This window comes from Apteryx rowi, unplaced genomic scaffold (genome assembly GCF_003343035.1).
Source record: "Apteryx rowi isolate R43461 unplaced genomic scaffold, aptRow1 scaffold_263, whole genome shotgun sequence".
In the NCBI taxonomy this organism is placed as follows: domain Eukaryota; kingdom Metazoa; phylum Chordata; class Aves; order Apterygiformes; family Apterygidae; genus Apteryx; species Apteryx rowi.
In genome coordinates, this window is record NW_020449008.1 from 1137291 (window position 1) to 1161532 (window position 24242).

Genomic DNA, 24242 nt, shown 5'->3' on the forward strand with positions numbered 1-24242 from the left:
AAGAACTTTCAGTAAATTTCCAGGAGGATTGGAAGTAGACAGACAAAGTATAGTACTTCTGAAAACCCTTACCTAAAGGGACTTGACTCAGGTATAGTTAGGCACACGTGTGCCTAACTTCCCGCAACAGTGAGTAGATCTTGGTAATGCATTAAAATCTTTGCAGCCCTGGCACTCAGAAGTATAACATAACCAGGTTGCACCAGGCTTCTCTGTAGTGTTACTCTGGATTTTCACTGAATTTATTCTTATTTGGAGTAAATTCTTTATCTGTTCCTAATGTAAATAACAGGGCAGTGAGGACCAGAGAACTTGGGAAGAAATCCACTGTGACAAATCCTGTTCATCTTCATCACCAATGCCAATAGGATCCATTTTAAGAATAGGTGAGCTGTATTTGATCCATAGTGAGAATGGAAATATCAGAAATCATATTATTTTTGTTTTGGCAACAATTTGAGAGCCAGGAACATTTCTGACAGTTACCTCAGAAGAATTTGTTTGTATTTTAGGCATTTAGTTTTACCCATCAAAATTTTGCAAAGTGAAAATTAGAGCTATTTTGAGTGTTCCAATTTAAAGCAACAATTTATTAATCATGCCATATGTGAGTTCTCCATCTGCTCCTTCTAAATAACATCTGTTTCTTACAAGTACAAAGATGAAAGATTGCTCTATTTTAATTAACAGACAGTAGGACAACAGCAATATCAAAAGGGCCTTGTGAAAAATCACAAGCAAAATTAATAAATGGTATGTTTTGTACACAGAGAAAAATTCCATACTTTGATCTATTTTGTTACTCAAACTATTAACATGGTACAAAATACTAATTTTGCTGATGGTTACTAATAATATTAAAAATTAAAACTTCCCTATAAATTAAGAAAATACCTTAAGTAGAAAATGAACACTGAATGACAGTAGGACCTGGCAAAGAACTAGGAATCCAAAAACCTAGGACTTGCTCTCAGGTCATTTAGCTGAATGATTTAATTGTAAGTGTTTCATCTCACTGCCTGATTCTCCCATACTTTTGCACAGAAGTTTCATTTCAGCTAAAAATAAAGCATGAATAGACTCCAAATCTATTGAGATTCAAATTTCTGGGGTTTAGTCCTTCATGGAGAGAATCAAGTATGAAAAGCTGTTTTGATGTGGTTGCATCTTCTCTCCGCATCCCCAACTGGAAAACTTGCTCTCTCTTCATAACTCTCCCACCCTCCTAATCTATCATTTTGGAGGTTTCTGTTTAGGTTCAACATAACTTTTAGCAGTGTAAGAAACTACTTTCAAAGTCCTCTGCTCCTGCTGGCACACAAACACAAAAGCTAAATCTGGGGTAAACATTACATGACAATTTCCTTTTAGCCTCTGTGTAAAACAGGATAATTCATGGACCTCTTAGAAAAGTTCATTAGCTTATTACCTGCCAGAAAACACCATTATTTTAAGATACTTTGGCTTTGGTAGCAATATGGTGTAGATATGCTATAGACTTGCTACAAAGTGCACTTGTGTAAATGGAAGGATTTGCTCCGACTTCAGGGAGCCTTGAATTGGGCCCTTTGAGAACAGGAAATATTTTTCTTACCCATCTCATCCTATTCCATTTACAGAATCCTACTTAGATTTCTCTGTCGACCCTACACACAAATGAAAATAGACAGTTTCTTTTATTATTATTCTTACCCATGTAATTCCTTCCATCTATTTCATCAACTTTTTGAGACAGACAACAAGCAGGTTTGGCCTAGGCTATTTTTTAGAAGGATTTGTTGATTTTTGTGTGTTGTACATGAATAGAAAATAATTCATTTGGGAATCTGGGTTTAAAAAAACAAATCAAAACACTTGTGAACAGAATTCTACAGCTGCAGAGTTTATATGTAGGCAGATGGTCATGGAAGCTGCTTCTTTCCCTATTCTCCTTAAATATTGCTGCTACTTGCTATAGTAGCACACATCAGATGTCCCAAGCAAATGCGCAGTCTCATGCCTAGCAAATACCTTGGTACTTGTATTGCTGAGGAGCCCTATACAGTTTTTACATATAAACTTTATCTGTGATTTTTTTTTTTTTTAATTATGTAAAGGCCTCTGTCTAACCTAACGTTTTTCCTGGAGAAACCATCATTGTATACCTAAGAGCGCTTCCCAGTTAAATTATATCTTTTGGGGACAGACGCTAGTGGATTTAATAGATTTTTTTTTCCCTTTCTTATAGAGAAGACTTTCTGGGAGATATTCAAACAAATGCCAGTTCTGCAGGGGACATGCTGTACATGGAGAAGATAGTGCTATTCTGTTCTCACATTGCTTTCACTGCAAAGTTGTAGTGTGGTGTGCAAAAGCCATTCAACCCTGAAAATCTAGAATAAGAGATAAGGAAAAAAAATGGATGCATTACAGGCTGCCATAATGCTGTCCCAGTATCAGATTAAGGACTCCTAACACAGAATTATTGCTGAAACCCATCAGAACATGCATAATAGAAAATCTGAGAGAGTGTAAATAGTAGATTCAAGTGAATACTGTTTAAAAAAAAAAAACTTATTAGACAAAGTTTCAGGCAAATATACGTTGGATGGCAGAACTTTTCTTGGCTGTTAGACATCACTAGTATTTCTATATTTATTACTACATGAACTGTTCACATTCACAAACATTGTAAACTGATTTATCTGCTTGATCACAAAGATAGATATATATATAGATATATCTTATATAGATAGATAGATACAGTCCAGTATCCGCACTTACCAAAACACAGGAATCTTTAGTTATGGTAATGGAAAAAATGTAAATAAATCTGGCTATAGATATATTATGCAACTGCAGAAGATAAATGTACTCTTTCAGCTACGCCATGACAAAGAAGTTACAAGTCACTTCATTAATTTTTTCCCTCAGCTGTACAACAAAACAAGAAATGTGTTCTGATGATCATAAGAATAGCTAGGGGGAAAAATAAACCAGATAACAACATTGAATCACTCTTCCATTAAAGCTATAATCTTTTTCTTCAGTTCATTGCTATTCCCACATCCTAAATCATTCACCACAGGTACAATGCAAAATGTTTCATCAGAATCTTTTTTTCAGTGGTGTGTGAAATTAGATCTAAATAAATAGCTGACTTTGTTTCATAAAGGACACTGGAGATGTTACTATAAAGTGAACCCTGGACATATTAGAATCCAAATAAAGTTAAATAATAATATGCGTTAAATAAAGTCAGTGTGTTAAATAAGATGCTTATTACCACAGTCTTTGTGCAGGCATCTAGGCTTCACTTCTTCCTGCCTCTCCAAAGTCTGCTGAAATTCCTGGGAAATCTCTTACCAATCTCAGGGTGAGGAGAGCTCTCTCCCTCTCTCTCACTATACTGGTAGAGTTTTATGCTGGAAGTTAGCTTCTCTTCATTTTCCTGACCCTGACCGATTTATCAAAAACTGATGTTTCAGGAAGTTACAAGAAGGGAATACTAGTTCCACTCCTGCACCTCTCTAAGCTGCACCTCCAAAAGCATTTTCCTGTATTTAGCATGTTTTCACCTACCTTGGCAAAAGATCAGCGTGTAGCTAATGCTCACAAAGAAATTCTGGATGGAAGACGCATGTGGTATATAGTCTGTGAGCTGTTCTCAACCAAGAGGTGAATCTTACCCACAAAGAATATAGAGATCTTTCCCCACCAAAACTGAATGAGGTACTTTAAAGAAAAAAAAAATGCTAAAACTAAAATAATGCTTACAACTAGGGCCTATATATGTTCACTAAAAGAAGATAGCATAGTCCAGAGAATACCAAATTATCTCCTTTCCCTCTGAAACTGTTCACACACAACAGCTGAGAGTATAATTTACACTTTCCTCTGTCCATACTAAGTGGTGAGATGTCGTTTAAAACCTCATATCAAAAGACACAAGTAAACACAGCCTCTGACTAATGCAGTTTGAACTTGTGTGGAGACGGGACTGCATTTGCTAATTGTCCAAATAATCCAACATACACTGAACACATAAGAAGTTTGTGCCATAATGAGAGTAGCCAAGCCATGAACTGAGCCCCCGACAACAGCCTGCAAAGCTATCATAAAAAGCTAAAATCTGAGGGTCTCATAAAAAATAGTGTTGGATTTCTTACTAAATCCAAGGCCTTTTCTCTGCATATTTGTTGTATCACTATAACTACATCACTCAAAGACAGACTCACTTTTGTCTTTCATAGTGAGACTGATATATAAGCTATTTTTATTGCCAAAGACACCATGTATTCCCTATGCCCTGCTACTGCAAGCAGATCCACCTACTGAATCACCATGTGCTGAAGCAGTCAGTCTGCATCCACACTTTAGATTCCCACAGTTCCTTCAGGCTGCTCCAGACCTGTTCATGCCATGCACTACGTAAAGGCCTTTTGGCTATGACAGCTATCCTGCAGTTTCACATGGCAAGGTACATTTATTTCTGTGTGTGTGGGCATGCACACAGGGGAGGTTGGAGGCAGAGAAAGGTTGTACATCCCAGGGTGTATTTCACAGTCAAAGACCATACCTGTTCCTCTGTGCATGTCTGTTTTGGGAAGTGGCTGATTGCCCTGGCCATTTCAGGGTGTTGGTGAAAGGCGGGCAGCGTGGCCAACCTTAGTAACTTCTGGCCATGGTCACATTGAGTAGCTGCTGAGATATTAGAAAAGCATGAGGCACTGGCTTTCTACTTGGCAGTACTATGATTGGCCAGTTAACATCCCAAACTCTGTGATAAAGCTGCCTTTAGACAGCTTGGCTAGTTAGGCAGACTTGGTTGCCTGGTAGTGCTGGTGCAGGGTTTACAGGGTGTGACCGACCAATAACCCCTACAGTGGGAGAAGACTCAGAGGGCAAGGTGCCCCATGAAGTCCAGGAACAGGGTAGGATGCGGCTCATTAATCCTTGCTGTTGCACAAAGAACCGACTTTATCTCAACACAAAGGGGACTGGAGGGTGGCCTTTGTTTTAGATAAGCAGCCAGAGCTGTTAACTGGACCAGGTGTAAATATTTCTTCCTGAGTTTATCAAAATAATGTGAATGTTTCCCTGAATTAGCCAGATCAGCATGGGGGAAGTGTATACGTGGCTCAGCCCAACATAGGAGTATAAAACCTGAACAACTAACAAAGGAATTTTGAAGAGAGCAATGGGCTTGAGCTGGCTTCTACCCACCTATTCCTTCCCAGAGATTGGGGACGCCCAGCGTTGTGATGGTGAGCATATTATGGAGACAGGTAATGGCAATCACATTGGTATTGTGATTGAACTGTATAAGTATACACTTGTATTGTGATTTCAGTATATTGCTGGATCACTCTGCTAAATCAAAAGCCCATGTAACATCAAATATCTTCAAAGTAAACTTTTATATTAAACATTGCACTCTCCACGTGTGGAATATCTAAAAGAACGTGGTCAGAGAGTACTGGACTCTGACACAGGGACCAAGAAGGGAAGAAACAAAGCAAACTTCTCGTGTACAAACCAAAGAGTGGGAAAAGTGTGGGGGCTACTGCCACACTAGTCCATTCTTGGGACTCTCTTTTTTCTGATTCTGAGTGTGAAGCAGTTTCTGCCTCCGTTTGTGACAATGTGCATAACCCTTCTGTACTGAGAGTACTGTGTGGACCTCCCTTCAGCCAGGCACCTAATTGCTGTTGTGGCAGCATGGTCATCCCAGTGAACAATGGGAAAGCACGTCCTACTTTTACTACAGAATGTATATAGAGCATATCTTGCATTGGGGCATATTATGAGGCAGTGGTATAGACTCTGCCAGGTTACCTTGAGGGATATGCTTTGGCAGAGCTGGGTAGCCCCAGATGAGAGTGCTACCAATTTCCGGAATGTCCAGAGTGCACAAAGAGTGGGAAAAAATGGATGGCCTTTAATGGGCCTGTTGGACCTGAAGCATCTCCCCAGTGTTCCATATGGTAAGTTCCCGTGATGTTCCCAAAGGCACCACAAGGCCAAGGCAGGAAATTTGACCTCAAGTGCATAGCTGAGTGTGCTGTAACAAGACAGTGTAGAATCAACTCGATTTAAAGGTATCTTATATGGGTAGAGTCTATTTTTATCTTTCTTTTACACTACATAGCATAAAAGCTTCTTCATACCAATTTAACTGAGTGATTGTCACTTCTGCAACTGTAGAAGAAGTTACAGCATGCAACTTCTTTATCTACACAAGACTCAAGCTTTTCTAGGCAGAGCTGTAAGAGAGAAGATTGTTAGGGAAGACAACAGCTAACTGTGAGCTGGCTGTTGCTGGACGCGGCTCCACACTGTGACTTAAAATAGCTGACATTAGTATTCCAGCACTATAGTCTCCTAGCTGCCTCACATCTGCTTCCATAGAAAAGAATGACAAAACTCCAACTGACTTTTGCACGGCAGAAGAAAGCACCAAAAACCCTGTAGTAGCCAGAAATGAATAGACTGGAATTCCAGTTGTCTTTAATCTGTCCTTTCCTTGCCCTGGAGTGCCTGGATACTGGAATAAAATGGCAGGGGAGAACAGAGAGATCAGAAATGGACCCTGGGGGTTTACACCAGGTGAAAGTTGTCCTCTCCACCAGAGAAATTACAGTGGATTAGTGTGGCCAGAACATCAAACAGTAAAAAGGACACATATCACAAGGGGAGATTTTGTCATCATAAATATGTAAACAGTAATGAAGATCTACTTGCTACTTATTAGCTCTTTGGAAAAAAAGCTACTGATATTTATCTTTGAGGACAGGCCCCAGAATTGCACGGAAGATATACATACATAGCAAAGTATCTCAAGTAGCAGGCAAGGAGACCATACAACCTGGGTATATAAGCAAGTATGTCCTATTCCCCAAGGTCAGTGATTACAAGAGATTTATATGCAAAATGTGCAGAGATTCAAAATAGCAGTAGCCATGCAAAACATTTAGGTTGGTATGGACAATATCAACGCCCTCCCTCTCTCCCCTACTGACAGTTTTGGGGTGTATTTTGACTGGTACACATTTCAACATAGTTCGGATTAGTTTGGGTTGAGGGAGAGAAATTTTAATATAACTTTTACATCTATGCTCTCCTAGCAATGTCTATAGGGGGTATCAAAGCAATAAAAGCAAAGGTAAAATATCCTGTCCTTTAGAAAAGTTCTGTAACAGCAAAAACCTTTTGGCAATGTTTCTATGTATGTACAATTATTCTAATTGCTTCCATCATTAAGAACATGTCAGACTATGTTATTAGATCAAAAACAGTTCAGTGAAGAGTACTTTAAAACTCATTTACTTACTTATGCATATATCCATCTGCGTTCCCTGTTAGGTTCATCTGCATAACAGTCTGAAATTCTGTCTCATTGCAGCAATATTTAAATACTGTGTTGTTATGGTGACAGCAAAAGATGTAAGATTTATTGTCAGAAAGACGTGGGCAGTGAAAACCAAAGTGGTAGCGACCTTTGTAGTCCGTATATGGCTCGCAGACCCGAAAATGTGCACACAATGCTGTAAAACAAAGAATGATATTGGCTTAGTGAGTCACTTGTGTTATCTGTATGTTGTGAACTGTAATTTTTCTTTGATTAAGCTTAAACAATTGCTCTTTGATTTCTGGAAAACACTAATAAGATACTTCAGGATTTCGACATAATAATATTTAGCACTAAAAGCTTAAAATATCTAGCGTTTTGCAATATTTTTACTTTTACTATTATTGTGTTTCTGATTATTATTATTTTTTTAAAGGAAGAGAAGAAATATCCTCCATGCCAAGGAACACAAAAATATTTAGGGAAACAGTTTTGCACTGCTGGTTTAAATATATAGATACTCACAAAGACCAAACAATGTTCATATTAGATCTTCCTGGAATTGCTTCATTATAGCTAAAAGCCTATATAAAAACTGCAGTAAAAGTTTGGCAGTACATGATTTATAGTCACTCTTATTGTGTCAAAAATATCTGCTCCATTGTAAACGTCATTCTTTGATAAGGATCACTGTGCTAGAAATAAAAAGTACAAAACAGCATACCAGATCTGAATAACTCTGAATTTGCAAGTATCTAGAACTAACAGAAACACAGCTATTCTTGAGCATTCCTGCTTTTCTTCTTTATTTAATTCTCATGTTATTGCATCTTTCAAAACATTTTTTCCAGGAGTATGTCACATTGATTTCACTATCAGTTTTCCTGAAAAAAATTAAATGCTCTCCATATATATCCTCCAAATGCAGACTCGAGGCTGATTGTTGTGTGCCAATCACTACACAACAATCCAAATCACCCTCTAGAAGCTCCTGTTACTACCTGCCTCTATTTCTGTGGATTATAGATCCTGTGGCAGCTATGCTCCTTTCCCATACCTCAGCTCTGTTCCTAAAATTATAGATGAACCAGCATCTAGTATCAGGAAAGCACAGTATACCAGAGGAGAAAGTAATCTTGGCTAAGGAGTGATATGATAATGCAACTGTTGTTCATATCAGTGTTTTTTCAGAAAAGACACACACATGTACATATACCTGTCATCACTGCTTTAACAGAGGACAAAATCCCTTTGTAGATGAATTGAGTCAGGAACTAAAGTGCTATAAAAATTCTACTTCCAAAGGAACATAGATTTTCAGAAAACTAATTACATAACTGTTCTTGCTCTGCCTAGGAAAAAATCTGTGTTCAAATCTCAGGATTCTATAACTGGTAATGAAATCTTCTTTCTTTAGACTTAGGTTTTCAGAATTGGGACCCCCTAAGTTTTGCAATAAAAGTGCATGTTGAAATTGTGGCACAAAATCCACAAAGCAGATAATTACACAAGTATGTATTTATTTGAAAAAGTAATTTCCTACATCGCTCCTAATTAACATAGCAATTAGGATTAAGGGGGATCAGAATTAAGGTCCCAAGTTCTGAAAATTTTAGTTTTATCTATGTATCTATTGTATTTTGAGAAGCTGACCTAAAACAAATAGGGAATGCAAAACCTGGCACGGGAGAAATTCCTAAACCAAGTAGAGCTATTAGAGATAGGTATCTGACTTCTAACAAGAACAGGAGCTTGATTCAGTTGCTTAAATACAGGACTCCAGTGCCAGCTGGGATTCCCCAACCTGTTCTGCCTGGCCTCCAGCTTTCAGGTCCTGTCCACACGTGGAAGTTCGAGGGCAAGTCAAATGGCATTTAGATGCACGTGGTTAAGCACTTAAAGGCCCCAAGTGTTTCGCAAATGTTTGCTGCCAGTTTACAAGGATGCATTACATGCTTATCTTAAACAGTACGCATAGTCCCACTAGTCATCATTACTAGGAAAAAGGTGAGTCTATGCCTGATGTCAACAAATATAGTAAATTGACCTCAATTTGTACAGTCATACAAATTGACGGGTCAAGGTAACACCTGCCTAATGTTCTACTGTAAGTTTCTTCAAGATCAAGAAGCTGGCTTTTAAGTTATATTATTGGACCTAATAAATACAAGTGAGGTGACAACCTTCACACTGCGCTTCAGTGGTGATGTTTATCCATGGTATTTTTATTAACACTATCTAGCAGTAGAGTATCCATCTAATCCTTCTGTGAAAATGGCCAGTTTCAGATGCTTCAAAGGAAGACACAACCGTGCTATACAGTGGAAAAGTTGTCCAATAAACCCTCTAGTAAGGAAAATTTCTTTCCACTTTTCTCCTTTATGGGTTATATCCTGAAACATGCCTGTCTTTCAGTTTCCGGGTTTTGTTTTCCTCTGTCTTGTGCAGTGTTCTCCCTATCCAGAAGGATAATGTTTTTTGAAATTACAAATCTCTTATCAGAATAAGATGTTGCAGCAGTGATTTTTGTGGATTAAAGTATGTACTACATCTGCTGTATCTGTAAAGAAAATATAACAGGTCTAAACTGATCAATTTGGCAGTTGTCATTTTTTAGTGATTTTGACCTGCTCCTTCTTACTTGGAATATCTGTACTTTGGTTATATTAGCTATTCTAAGAATCAGAGTTTCCCCGTCTTCTTTGTTATGTGCAAAGCCCTGGCATGCAACACAGATTTTGTTTTTCATGCGTTATCAGTGGAATCATCAACTTTTTTTCAAAATGCAGGTCTAACGGCTTTTATGGCTGAAGATATGTTAACTTACTTTTCCTTTAAAAACTAACATTACTACTATCATTTACATAACAGTAATTTAGTATAGTAATCTAGTATAGATGGGGTTTCAAGTTTGGGACCTTTTAAGGGAAAAAGCTTTGTGAATAGGATAGTAAAAAACCCCGTCATTTTTCATATGTCTACTACAAACTTAGCTTAGGTGAATTACACCCAGATTAGAGAACACCAAAAGAACAGCAGCCCTGCCAAGCTATACCTGACTTGTATATGTATCTAGCTCATGTCGTGAGAATCAAAACTAGTTCTTTATGTTTCATAAACTAATGAATATTTCCATGTTTCTGACATTATTCTGGCCCAGCACTCAGAGAGAGAAATTGCTCTTTCTTGAGCATGTTGCGAACTGTGAGAATGCACTGGAGGGCTATAGGATCTCGAGGGGTTTAGCTTACTCCTCACTGCAAAATGGTTTTCTTACCAGCCCATATTCCTAGTCTACAGCCCTACACAGATCCTTTGCCCATTTTAAAAGCAAAATTAAAGTCAAACTTGTTTGGGGTGAAAGCTGGGGGAAGGGTGGCTACAGAAGAGAGGGAGAATGGAAGATAATGTCAGGTCAGAGCATGAATTAAGTCTGTAATAAAGATGTATTGCTAAGCAAAGACTTAAATATTAAAATGTGTGTCAGTGATTAAAATACATACACAAGAAAATGTATACCATGATGTTTGAATTTTGGTCAGAATTTGCCAGTCAGTGAAAAAAAAATCGATTTATTGTAATCTGTCTAATTTTACTTGCTGCCTGTGTTTGTTCTGGGAATCAGAGATCTAGTAAACAAAGCACATTTTTTCACTAGGTATATTTTCTGAAAATAAGCACACTTCAATCTTGCATGTGTATGAAGCCAATCTGAATATTAGAAAGCCTTATTGCTACAGAAATTCTTTAGATAAAAGTAGTGTGACTGAAAGGCTCTAATTTGCCTGTTGCAAAGATAGCAGATGTTTTTGAAGTGGAATTGCCTGTGTAAATTCTCACACTATCTTTGAAATGTATTACTGAGAAGGTGTTCATACACATTTCTAGAGAAGTCTGTCATGCTTCAAATGACTGATTTCAGCTCATCTTAAGATTTATCTACTCTACCTGAAAAATAAACAGACAGTGTACATTAAACTCTGATGTTACTTTCCTATCTGCTTCTAGTTAGATCTGTGTAATACTGATTATATTTTTAATTGAGCTACCAAGTTTGTAAAGTCCAAAAGTTTTCAGAGGTGGCTGGTCATTATAAGCTTTCTATATGTATTCATAGAAATATTCACATGTATACATTTTACTTGGCACAACCCAATCATTTGAGATCCTCTGATAATTCTGCTATATGAACATTCATTTTCTACTCCAAAGGAAAATTACTGTAACGTGCAAATAATCTGTAAAATTTTGCATGCTAATACGAGTCTTTCTGCCATCACTGATTTTATAAATGTGTTTCAACCCATTAAGGGAACTTAAATATCAGCATTATTGCAAAGTATATATTTAAGAGTTAAAATGGACAGACTGATATTCTTCTAGCATGACTGCGTGCTGCTCCTTCCTTTATTACTCATTCGCTGTGCTGTCAGTACAATTAGTGTGTCCACATATCCTAAAACTGTGTGGCCTTGTGCTCTTGATGTTTTCACATTAAAATAAAATCAGCCTAAAGAGTTTCTGTATTCTCAATCTGATTTCACCCTTTTTTTAATAGAGCCACAGCCTACCCACTCTGAACCCAGGCCTTCCTTTTCAGAGTTGTTTCTCCCTACCATGAGAGAATTTTGCTCATTTTGGGCAATTACATCTCCTTCCTAGACACACAGCTAAAGCTGCCAAACTTTATCCTCGTTTTGAGCCACCAGCTTGGTGTCCGAACGCACACCTTTGCTCTGCTGCTGCTGCCACTGATGCAATGAAAACCAGGCCCTGAAAACTGCTGCTCTGGGAACTTGTCTGTTACTTGTGTCCTAACTTTCACTGTGCCTTGTGGAGCTAATGATAGTTATGCTTCCAGTTAAGTGCAGTTTTCAACCATACATAAAGTTTTTAAAAATTTAAGTCTGCACATCTTAGTAGATCAAGAACTTGAAAGTGAGGCATGATCTTACAGATAGAAGTCTGTAAATCTAGTGAAGTCAAAAAGAGTCTTGCCATTAGGTTTTCATTTCAGCTCAGTTTAAAAATGATGTTTGTATCATTTAAAAAAGAGCAGCATCCTTTAGTTCTGCCATTCTCACTGCATAAAGCCAATAGTTTTCCTTTTTGGAAGCTGATGCATCTTGGACAAGTATTTTATATTTGTGCTGCCTCCAAAATAATATATAATAAATTTCATTCAAGTCTTGTAAAAATGTGGGTATAAGTTAGCAAGGGTCTAAACCCACGCCTACAGATGTCAGTAATGAAACTCCCCAAGGAGCAGAGTTAGGCTGGCATAAAGACTTTTGATCATTCCAGATTAAGCCTGCACGCTACATGCTAGTAATGAATGTCAGATAATAGAATACTAATAACTGAAGATCAGTGAGAAGATAAGGCACATATTTACAAAGACAAGTTTCTGGCATTTATAGACAAACTATGTAAAAACTCTATGTAATTAGTCTCAAATAAAGAAGTTGTACTTCAGAGGCAGCGTATTTCTTCTCCTAAGAGAAAAACAAGTCAGAACAGTTGCTGTATGCTTGGGTTTGAGAGAGTAAGTGTATATATACCAGTGGCTGACTACTTCTGTTTGCACACACAGTGTAATACTAGTGTCCCATTCAATTGGAACATAGACAATTATATTATCTTGAGGAAAATGCTTGCAGAAGTGGAATCTCAGGAGATCTCTACTAGAAGTTCCCTGAAAAGAATGGTAAGGGTTTGAAAACATAATAAAAATGAACAGAAAGACTGGAGCTGCTGGAAAAGTTTTGTGCTGTTTGATTCCTGGATTACGTGCACCGAATTCTTCTTGAATAATTGGCTTCATTTATGTACCAGGAAAACAGCTTTCTGACGAAGAGGCTGCTATAACCCCTATCCCTGATTCTAGTACACAGAAGAAGGGTAGTTACATAACTAGGGATGCAGCGCCATACATAGGGATATCAGTGGAAGGACTGTAAAGCAAGAGAACCTTTTAAGATTAGGCAGAGCAGTGGTCAATTGCTAATATTATAATTTTACTAACAGGAGGACTGTGTCAATTACAGCTAGAAAATGAACTGTCGATAGTAAAAATCAACTAGAATGCTTGCAAATGAGTAACAAGACTGCAGGCAACAAAATGCACACTGAACTAATGGATGAGGATATAATACTGAGTGTTATAAGGATAACGCAGACACAGTACAGTAACAATTGTTACTGGAGCATGAAGATATATAATGCTCGTTAAAGTTTTAAGTAGTGTTTGGGGATATGAATAAGGAGTAATGGTGGATAAAACAAAATCTCTTTGAATTAAAAACACCTCAAGAATGGAGGGTAGAAGAGGTTGTGCTAGAAGTTTAAAATTCCTAGCACCAAATTATTTGGACTGAGATCCCTTTAATTTTTTAAAAATAAAATTATCCCATCATTACAGAAAACCTTAATGTCATAGACATCTCTTGAAGAAAAAAATGCAACTAATAATCATAGGGCTCCATTAATTCTCAGTGTAACAACTGACAGATTTCTGCACAAATCCTTTCTGTGCACTAATAGGAAACACCCAGGGCAGATCTAGCAAACATCTAGTGGGAAAACCCCGGGCGCACTCCCTGGTCCAGTGAATTCTTCAGGTAAAATTGTACATTTACATAGAATAATACTGATCAGGAAAATGACATACTATCTGTGTAACACGATGTCATGCATTTTTCTTTACATATATGTAAGATAACTTACATCACCTCTGACATGTACTTATTACAAGAACAGTTGAAGTTCCAAGTTCAGTCCTTCGCATGCTCACATACTCCTGTGTGCATGCATAAAAATATACATTTGGAACCCTACTTGGTCTGTTTTCAATAGACAGTCTTTTGCTCTGTTTTCAATACATGGTCATTTAGCAAAATGGTTGGATTGTATAGTGATGCAGACATTTATTTTTTTTTTTTAAACGATGAGCTGAAAAGCTAAAGCATCAAAACAGTGTCCTTGTCAGTGTCCCATTACTTTTGCCTTCTTAAACCGAATTTTGAATTGCATTTCAAATTCCAGCTTCCAATTACTAAATGCGTAGCTGATTTATTTATTTATTCATTACTCAATGAACAATCCATTTGATCTTGTTAGTTTTGAAGTAATCCAGGATTAAATTGGAACTACTTTTTCCCTGTGACACGCATCACTGAAAGATAAATTTTTGGCATAAAAGTTACCTGCTGACAAGAGTAATGAAAGCAGAACCATCAGCACATTCAAGGACTGTTGACCACAACTTGTCATCGTTGGCTTTCATTGGTCCATTAGAGAATTACCTGTTGGACAAGACACGACATCATGGTTAAGTGTCTGTTTCATCTCACCTTCATTTGTTCAAAGTTTTGCTTCCACAAAAAGCTTTGGTAAGCTGAAACTACTTCATAAAACAAGAAAAAAAACATACTTTTCTTCTGGACTGGATTTTATAAGTGAAATAAATTCTCCTTTCAAGGATTTTGTTAAAATTCCTTTTTATTTCACCATGAATGTAAACAACTATTTACACACCTTTCATTAACAATGAGTAGAGATGAATCATATGAAGTTCTTTGATATTCACACTTCCCCTGTAATCTAAACTCAGCAAAAGCATGCTTGTTTTATTGTTAACATGAATGGGCTGCTGTATTATGCCTGTAAGAACTGGAAGAATACAAACAAAATAAAAATAAAGTCTGCTTTGAAAGTCACTCTGTTTTACCCCATTAGAGGGTGCAGTCGTTCAGAAAGTGGGTCGAGCAACTAAGCTGGTTGGAAATATCTCAAAAAAATTTTTTTTCATTAGAATTGAAGCATTTCATGGGATTATTGTTATTTCTTGTGTTCCTGGAAATGAGGGTGAGATGTGATGCATACTTATATGTTGCCATCTGCTTCCCCTGTCTGCTTCCTCGTCTGGCTTCCTCGCAGTTTGGCTGGCAGTAGTCATACAAAGGCTATCCTAGTTTTTTGCAGAACAGCCCCACAGCTGTGAGATTCAGAATGTTTCTATATGCACATTGATTCAACTTCACCAGCTGCATGCTCTGTAAGCGTAGCAGTGGTTCTGTCCCAATACAAACATTACCATCAGCATCAATAGCAATGTCTTAGTACCCTGTCCTGCTGTCATTGCTACACAGACTAACAATGGACGTATAAGCTCTTCAGCATCCTGAACTCACATTGACAGCAGAGGATAATAAAGAGGTACTTCAATGGCCTGCACAGCAATCCTGGGAGCTTGGGCTATAAACCAGAAAGCCTGGAATTGCTCATTTGGGAGAAGAAATTCCACCTAGCTGGTACACTGAAGGCTGCCGGGGGTGAGTCACATTCTTGGATTGTTAAAAACAACAACGACAACAATTTAAGGTGTTTATAAAGGAGCAACATAGAAAAATTAAAGAAAAATGGCAATTTATATCAAAAATTATATTGCTTGTTTCTAAGACACTGACAGCTCAAGAGCAATATGATGCCAAATGCTCTAAAATCAGTGCTATAATAGATAACTACAAAGTAGTTTACTAATTGGTGTCTACTACAGGCTACTGAATCAAATTAAAACCCCAAGACAATTGCACCTGTATGTAACAAAGAGGGAAAAGAAAAATCAGCATTATCATGAATAACTAAATTCTGAGTAACATATGTGGGCATGGGAGGGAAGACATAAAGCTACCTACAAAACTTTTATAGACAACAGATTGCTCACTAACAAGAAATACTGCGTCCAGCACAAGCAGATTCTGCAACAAATCATCTTAGCGGATGAAGACAAGATGATCACAAAGCTAAAAATTAGTGGTAACTTTTGTACAAGAAATTATGATAAATTACATTTGTTATCTGCAAACACGAGTGAAATCCAAACCACTATAATATTTGTAGGTCTAAAGTAAGTCAGTTCCTTTAAGGGGAAAACAATTAGATACCACAACACTTGGAAGAAAAAATAATTGTACAGAAAACTATGAATGCTAACTAGGAATACATTAGGAATATTTCACTAAGCATCAAAAGAAGCCACTCTTTTTTCAGAAGGAATATCACTTTAATATCACGCGCCTGGATGCAATCCTGTGCAATGTGCTCTAGGTGACCCTGCTTGAGCAGGGGGGTTGGACTAGATGATCTCCAGAGGTCCCTTCCAACCTCAGCGATTCTGTGATTCTGTGATTCTGTAATTAAAATATCAAGCAGATTTAAAGTTAAAGTTTCATAAAAAGGAAAAAAAAGAATGCTACTGAATATAAGCAAGAGGTTAAGAATTTACAAGTTCAATCAAGAAAGCAAAAAGATAAAAAGAGCTAAGTATTGCCAATATTGTTTCGAATAAAATGAGTAAGATTTTTTTTTCCCCTGGGTAAACTGAAGCTGTAGAAATTCTGATAGTGATCCGTTACTGCAGGAAAATGTTAGATTCAGTAATAGTTCATGAAAAAGAGAACCGATCAATAAGCACTTCTGTTGTGCATCTGGGAAGAGACAGATGTTTGGTATAGCTGAGACTTAAATATTTCCATTTCAAGAATAATTTAGCAGGACATTAATGAGCTGATATTAACATTCATAATTTTAAATCTGCAAATCTGAGTAATTTGTATCCAGTTATTTTAGAAGAGCTGTTTGAGGAGCATATATATTCTTTTTTCAGTTATTTTTGGGGTGAAACTATGGCAGCTTTCAGAGCATTTGAAGAAAACTAATGACATTTTTAGCAGTAAATGGGATAATCCAGGTAATTACAGGCTTGTGAGCCTGAAATGGATCTAGAGAACATTAATGGAACGGTTAATATAGAACCCAATTAATAAATAATTAAGGAGAATAATATAATTGATGCATATCATTGTGGGCCTACAGAAAGTAAATTTCATCTCTCTTGATATTGTTGTTGATGAAGGTTGTTTAATAAGATATTAGCATGGTAGATTTTTGTAAAATATTTTACTTAGTAGCATGCAATTTGACCAGGCAACAAGCACAGTGAGAAAACAATATAGCGTATCAATCACGAAAGACTGAATCAGACTGGAAATAAGATGCCTGTTTTTGAAAGTAGAGTCTTACTGGTAATTTTTTAATCACTACTGTATGTAGAAATCTAGAAGCTTTTCAGGGAGGGGAAGGAAAGATTTATTCAATTAGGTTCAATAGAAATGGCAACAATGAACTTGGCATTTTAATCCAAGTCTTGTGATGCTTGTGTTTTATTATGTGCCAGCTTGCAAGATCAGAGCCAGGAAACATATATGTGTGTGTAGATATATATACACATATATATATTTGTGATGATATGGAGATGCTCTTATAACTTTTATAACTACTGATTCAGTGATCATTAAACAGAATATGATCATTCATAGGAAGAGAGAGACACAACTCTAACCATTCACTACTTGACTTATATTTTCTTTTTTTAAGCATGCTGTTGTCCAGTTAACACTGTCATAGTTAGCGCATCGTCACTGAGGAGGTCTCTGAGCTATTTAGAACTGAATCAGCCAGGTGGAACTGACAGGCAGGAGAACAGGTGGCACGGTAAAAGAAAGTGCTTAAATCACACAAAATATTTCCTAATGTTAGGCCAACAAAATGGAAACGAGATAGGAACATGGTATTTAGCAGTGACATAGCTGAATAATTTGTTATGGTTAGTATTAATCAAAACTGACTGGGGGCTTGAAAATTAGAGAATAATATTTGAAGGAAAGAGGAAAGTGTTTCTTTTTCTTTTTTTTTTTTTTTAATAAAATTTGAACAAAGTATGACAAATCCAGTGGAGAAGATGAAGGGCCTGGAAGCTAAGAGACTAGGTTTTCTTCCTTTCTTTAAATCAATGATTAGATGGGTGGTCTAAGGCACCAATTCCTCATTTGCAGTCTCTGTGGTGGGAAGGAGAATCCTCTTCCATATCCCTTGACTGCCTATTTCTAGCCTCACAACACCTTCTCCCTCTGCTAGCAATCACAAGTATCTGTGCAACTATGTCATCATAAATTAGGCTAAAAAAATAGTTGAGGAATCACAGCATGAGAGGATTTTTTTTTTTTTTGCTTTGTTTCAACATCTCTAATGTGAAATGGAAATAATGGTCCTTACTCAGCTTTTTTCAAAGTGCTTTGCTATCTCGTCATGGAATAAGGCTTACGTTAGGAATACTGCTTTCCCTATCAGAAGATGTGATGATGAATTATTTAAAGAGAACAAAATTCAAAAGAATGCTGCTGTGATATTGTAATCAGGGAGAACAGACATCAAAGTGAGCTACAACAGGTGGGTAGCTTTTTGCTTCTACTGACCAAGTCTTTGGTTGTGCTGTAGCTTCTAACCTCACCACCACTACAGAAGCTGAACTTGTTTGCCTTTAACCTCCCTCCTCACCATGTACTCTAGGTGCAATGATCAAATCTATGCATCAGATCACTACGCCATATTTTCCTTTTTAGTCACACCCTGTGACATTTTAGCTCTTTCTTTGCTGCTATGTACACTACTTTGGTTACCCTTATGGTTTTATCTAGCTGTTTTCTAGAAGGGAATCAGTGAATCACTGGAAAGAAAAGCTGCCATTTCATGTGGCAAGGAGATTTTATGTAGAAATAATTTTTCCCTTACTTCAAAGAAAAAGAAAAGCTATGTTTAGAAGACAGATGTTTCAGAGACATTACACATTTTGCATTTTTTGTTATTAGAAAGAACAAAAGGTGCTAGCAAGAGAATTTATTAAATACATCAGCACTCTCTCTCAAGTTAGTTCTCTGCATAGAATAAAAGAATAGGCCAGTAAGGATTCAAGAAGTCATTTAATCCACCTTTCTATCACAGAATTAAGTACATCTAAACCATTCTTAGGAGAAGTTCTCAGAACCTCCATCACTGGAGAGTTTTTTTCAGCCTCCTTGAGCAATCCACTTCCAGTGTTTCTCTAATCTCATGTCTAACTTGTAGTTCCCTTGCTACGATTCAAGCCCATCATATCCTCAATAGAGCTGGAGAACCATTTGCCTGCAGATACATCAGTTACACCTCTCTATCAGCCTTAATTAATACATACAGAAAGTGCTGTCATATCTTCACTCAGTCTTTTCTTAGACTAACAACTTCCAGGTCTTATAATCCTTCCTTTAAGAATATATTTTCTATACCTCCTCTTACTTCTGGCTCCATAATTTTTGGAAAGGTTGTGATATAATTCTGTATTTTGTTAGTGCCCAGAAGGTCCTAATAAATATCCTAATAGCTACCAATTCTTCCAAGGTAAATAAAATTATAACACTGCAAAGGTGCAAAGAGCCATACAGCTTCCACTAATTCTCATAATGTTAATTAAAAGGTATGTTGGTGTGCCACTGTTATACTGAGACAGGTACACCTACACACAGACATAACTATACAGGTAAAAATGTTCCACTGCATGTGACATAACTAAAGATGTCTCTCTCTTTTCACACTCATCTCCTGCAGGCCTTCAAATCTCAGCAAGTGCCAGTGTCCTGGCTCTGGGAAATCATGCCAGGGTGGCAGTTGTAGTGATAGGCTTCCCTCCACTTCCTCCTGTGTTCTCTTGAGGCATGGAAGTCATTTTCCATAGCCATGATTAAACAATACCTAAAAAGGCTCTGATCTCCATAACCCCTTCTTATTCTCCACTCTCCTCCTGGGCACACCCTTACTAGCCTCAGACATGTGCTTGGAGCTTTGCTCCCCCCATACACTGCTTGGAGAGGGAGCATCACGAGCAGGGAAATGGCCTCCTCTCAACCTGTTTTCTCACTTGAAGCCAACAGATGACAACAGGTTGGAGTGTGCCATCGGTAAGGGGCTGAGTAACGTGGCCAAGGCAGACACAGTGTTTGAGAAAGCTGCTTAAAATTAGGTGGAAAACAGGAGGCTGTGATCTGAACCTAACTTGTAGTCCAGCTCTGTTCTCTCTCACATATTAAAACAGGCTGAAAAATGCATCTAGTATGAGTTAATGTATGCTACTGCAATAAAATCAGAGTCTTATAACAAAGGCAGCAACATAACTGGCATGAAGGGAAACCTGATTACTAAGAAAACGTGGTTTCACACTACAATAACCTCAAAAGAAATGTTTATGAAAAACAGATCCTAGTTTTAAGTTGACAGTTGTCTTATTTGAAATGATTAAAACAGACCTATGCAAAGGAATTACTGGTAGAAAACCCTTTAGAATAGAGGGCAGCATTAAAGTTGTTCAGTGTCTCTTCCCCAAAAACATCTTAGTGCATATGCTTGAAGTTAAGCATGTGCAAGTCTCTACACAACTGAGGGAAATGCATGCAGTTATTTTTTCAGTATTGCTAAAGATGAACAAATTTAGATTACATTAGTTACAAAACTCTTCCTCCTCTTTTAATAATTTATTATAAATTTATTTTTTCATATTTTTATAATTTTTATTTTTATAATTTTAAATAAATTTTAAAATTGAAAATATGAACTAGTTTGCGTTATTTCAAACACTGTCCTCCTGTTCTCCAAATAGCCATGAAAGGACAACAGACAGGGGTCCTAAAAACAAGCTATTAATTAAGGGTAGCCTGGAGACTGTGTTGTAAACTTCATGCAGGTGATAGCTGTTATTAATAAGATAAGGCCAAGAAACTTATACATGCTACAACTGTCAACTACTCCACAAAAGTCACTCATTTATCTTCTCTTTTACCCCTTTCATTTTCACCGATATGTTTAGTCAACCATTGTAACCCATCCTACACCAACACAGCCTGAGGCACATATCATGAGCATGCAAACTGGAAAAGGATTTTAACAGTGCCTACCCTGACTGCACAGTATATTGCACAGAAGACTGATCTAGAAGTCAAAGATTCCTTGATACAAGAGTATAACTAATTTTAGAGAATCACTGGTATGTTCAGACCTTCCCATCACAAAATTAAACTGATGAGAAACTTCGCTAAATTAGCATGAATCTGTATTAGCAACCCAATTCCTCACTGTCTCAAAAGCAATACTACAGATATTACTATAACATAAGTATTGCAGCATTCCAGACAAAGTTTAGGTGATTAATTTCTTGTTGCAATTCATTACATATTTATATTTAGTAGGATAAGTATGTTTTATTGCATTTATTACTGATGAAAGTCAGAAAATTTAGGATTTTTGTCTGTCCTATAACTGTCCCTTCACTGTAAATATTAGATCTCATTTTGGGAAAAAATACCTAAATTACTTTTTGGAGATGGTCAGCTGTATAAAAGTAATATCAAAATGGTTATTGTGATGATTTACTGATGTCAATAATTAACATCAGCTACAAGTTACTGGCAACTTTTTTACTTCTTGAAAGCAAAATTCCTTCTGCAGCCAACAGCTGCAACCCCTCTTAATGCTCTGAACTGCACTCAGTTTTTTTGAAAGACTGAATTATGTGTACATTCTCATTTATGTGTACTACATCAGCATAAGCACAGGTAGCTAACAAAGACTTATTATGGTCATCCAAAATCCTTATTTTTAATGAACTAAACCAGTCTTCTGAAGACAAACCTCAGCTCAGATATATATCTAGATTATAGAATCAGACAAAGCTGCTGAGTGATTTTGTGCAACCAGCTGCTAGTTTCAACTCTCATGACTGGCTATTCTGACTGCTTCATTAACTGAATAAATAAATAAATAAATACAATAAGACAGAACAGTTAAGTCTGGCCTATTCATGGAATGAAGTGATCTAAAACAACACAATTTTGACTCTGAAGTCCTGAATGACCCTCTTGGTGTCCCATGAGGCAGGTGTGATATAGAAACACTTGCAGTTTTGTAGTAAGTTTCTAAAGGAGCTTGACAGCAGGACAGGATTCATTTGAAAATGTTTATAAATCTCTACTGTTAATCAAGATATCATTTCAGCTTTTAAAAAAAATGCAAAGCTCTTCCCTAGGGAAGCTTAAGCTTGTGTTTTGAACTACGTTCAGTACAGATCCAGAGCAAATATATTTTAATTTAAAATATTACACTATTCCAACTCTCAAATTAATAATATGAATTCCACTAGTTTAGCAGGAACAGTATTTAATGTAATTTTAATGAGGTTATTGAGAATTAAAAAAAAGTTATGAAGGTAAGACTACAGGTTGTATTGCAGACATGTTAAAACCTCTCAAGTCTAATAGTCATAAGACAAATATTGCCAATCTGTATATTACTGCATTGCTCTGGAGCCTGAGAGCATGTATATGTACACATGACAGTGAAGCTGGCTAGTGTATTTTCCTTCCAAAAAATAAAGCTTTCTGTGAAAAATGTGTTGACATCTAAGATTTACTTTGCTTGATGTTCTTGAGCATTTTTAATCATTATGTGTATCTAAACAGATTTGTTTCTAATTTTCTGTTAATCTGGGTTTGTACAACAATTTTAAAAATCATTATGCTCAATGCTGAAAAAATGTGGGGAATAAACTGAGCAAAAGTTAAAGCGGACCCAGCAAAAAGGCTCAATTTAGATATGCAAGATTCAAAGGGATTCAAAATTCTCAGAGAAACTTTTCATTCCTTCCACCAACCGTAAAAAGGATGCTTGCTTTTACAAATATGAACACTGTTCCATTTCTTTACAGTCCAATTAAAAAAAAAAAAAAATACTAAGAAGCATAGAAATCTTGAGTCAAAGATGAAAAGAGAGAGAGTCTTTTAGGTTTTGCCTAGATCCTGGAATCATGTATTTAACTTTATTTAAACAAACAGTTAATGCCACTACATTTGCAAGCACAGTTACACACATACATCAGACTTTCCCTTCACTGTAGGGGGGAGGAAGGGAACAAAACCCAGCTTTTTTGTTCTGTGAGTATGTATTACTTATTTATGTATACAAACCCCTGTATGGGCAGCAAGTCATATTTAAGCTTTGGTTAACTACCAAGCACCAACCCCTACAAAGTTATCACCTTAAGCATGCCATCCATATCTTACAGCAGTGCTGTACCTAGTGCTTTCCAAAAGGCTGTCAAAGTGGAAAGTGGTGTTCCTGCTCAAAGATGTTATTGTGTTATTTAACACATTTTAAGAAAAGAATGCCTCATAATGGGAAAACTACCTAATATTGCTGGCACAGTTAGCTCAGTCAGGAAAGGGTGCAACTCCTCACTAACATTACAGCACTAGAAGAAACTGCCAGTTGCGGTTAAACTAGCAAAAATACTTTTTTTCTTGCGAGTATTGTTTTACTATGCCAATGCAATGTATAGTTTATCTGGCATAGATGGGTCTGCATTACAAGCATTTTGCCAGTATTATTCCAGCCCTCCTAAGGAAAACATCTCAACAGTACGCTGCAGGCTAGGGCAGTATCTGAGCCAGTTCTAACGTGGGAACTGAAAGCATCCTAGCTGTGCTAGCACAGAGCTCTGTGCAGGCTTGTCTACCCTATGGAGAAGGGTGGGTGGCTTCCAGTATTTAAGCTGGTTCATTTAGAACCAGCTTGGCTATCTCTATACTACATGGTAGTGTTGGTACACCCTTAGTGCTGGCAGGAATATGGCTTTGAGAAATAAAATAGCCCAGCTGGTTGCCTGGTGTGAACTGTCAAAATTCTGCACTTAATCTATTGGGGTGTGTATGTGTATGTTGGTTTTGGGAGGGGGTAGCTTTTGTAAGAATTCATTCAAAGGGCAAGCCTTTTCCACTTCTGAAGTCTGAACCTGGCCATTAGTCTTCCCTTGGAGTCAAATAACTTTGAATTCTAGGAAACATTTCAGTCAAGACTTGCTCACCCTTTTCATTAATTAAAATGATGGAAAATACTCGTCAGAACTGAGTGAGAAAGAATTGGCCTTTTTCCTTAAGATAGTGGTGATGGTATATTCAAGTGTTCCATATATTCCTCTCGGTAACATCACACATGA

General features: G+C 37.0%; 1 protein-coding gene across 1 annotated transcript in view; it reads right to left on the bottom strand.

Annotated features, from left to right (window-relative positions):
* SHISAL1 (shisa like 1) overlaps positions 1 to 24242 on the bottom strand; it is a 60899-nt gene that overhangs the window by 8467 nt on the left and 28190 nt on the right. The window contains exons 2-3 of the mRNA XM_026067841.1: positions 14536 to 14634; positions 7313 to 7526 (exon numbers count right to left, since the gene is read on the bottom strand). Of these exons, the coding sequence (XP_025923626.1) occupies positions 7313 to 7526; positions 14536 to 14602 (281 nt within the window). The 5' untranslated portion in view covers positions 14603 to 14634. The remainder of the gene's footprint in view (positions 1 to 7312; positions 7527 to 14535; positions 14635 to 24242) is intronic.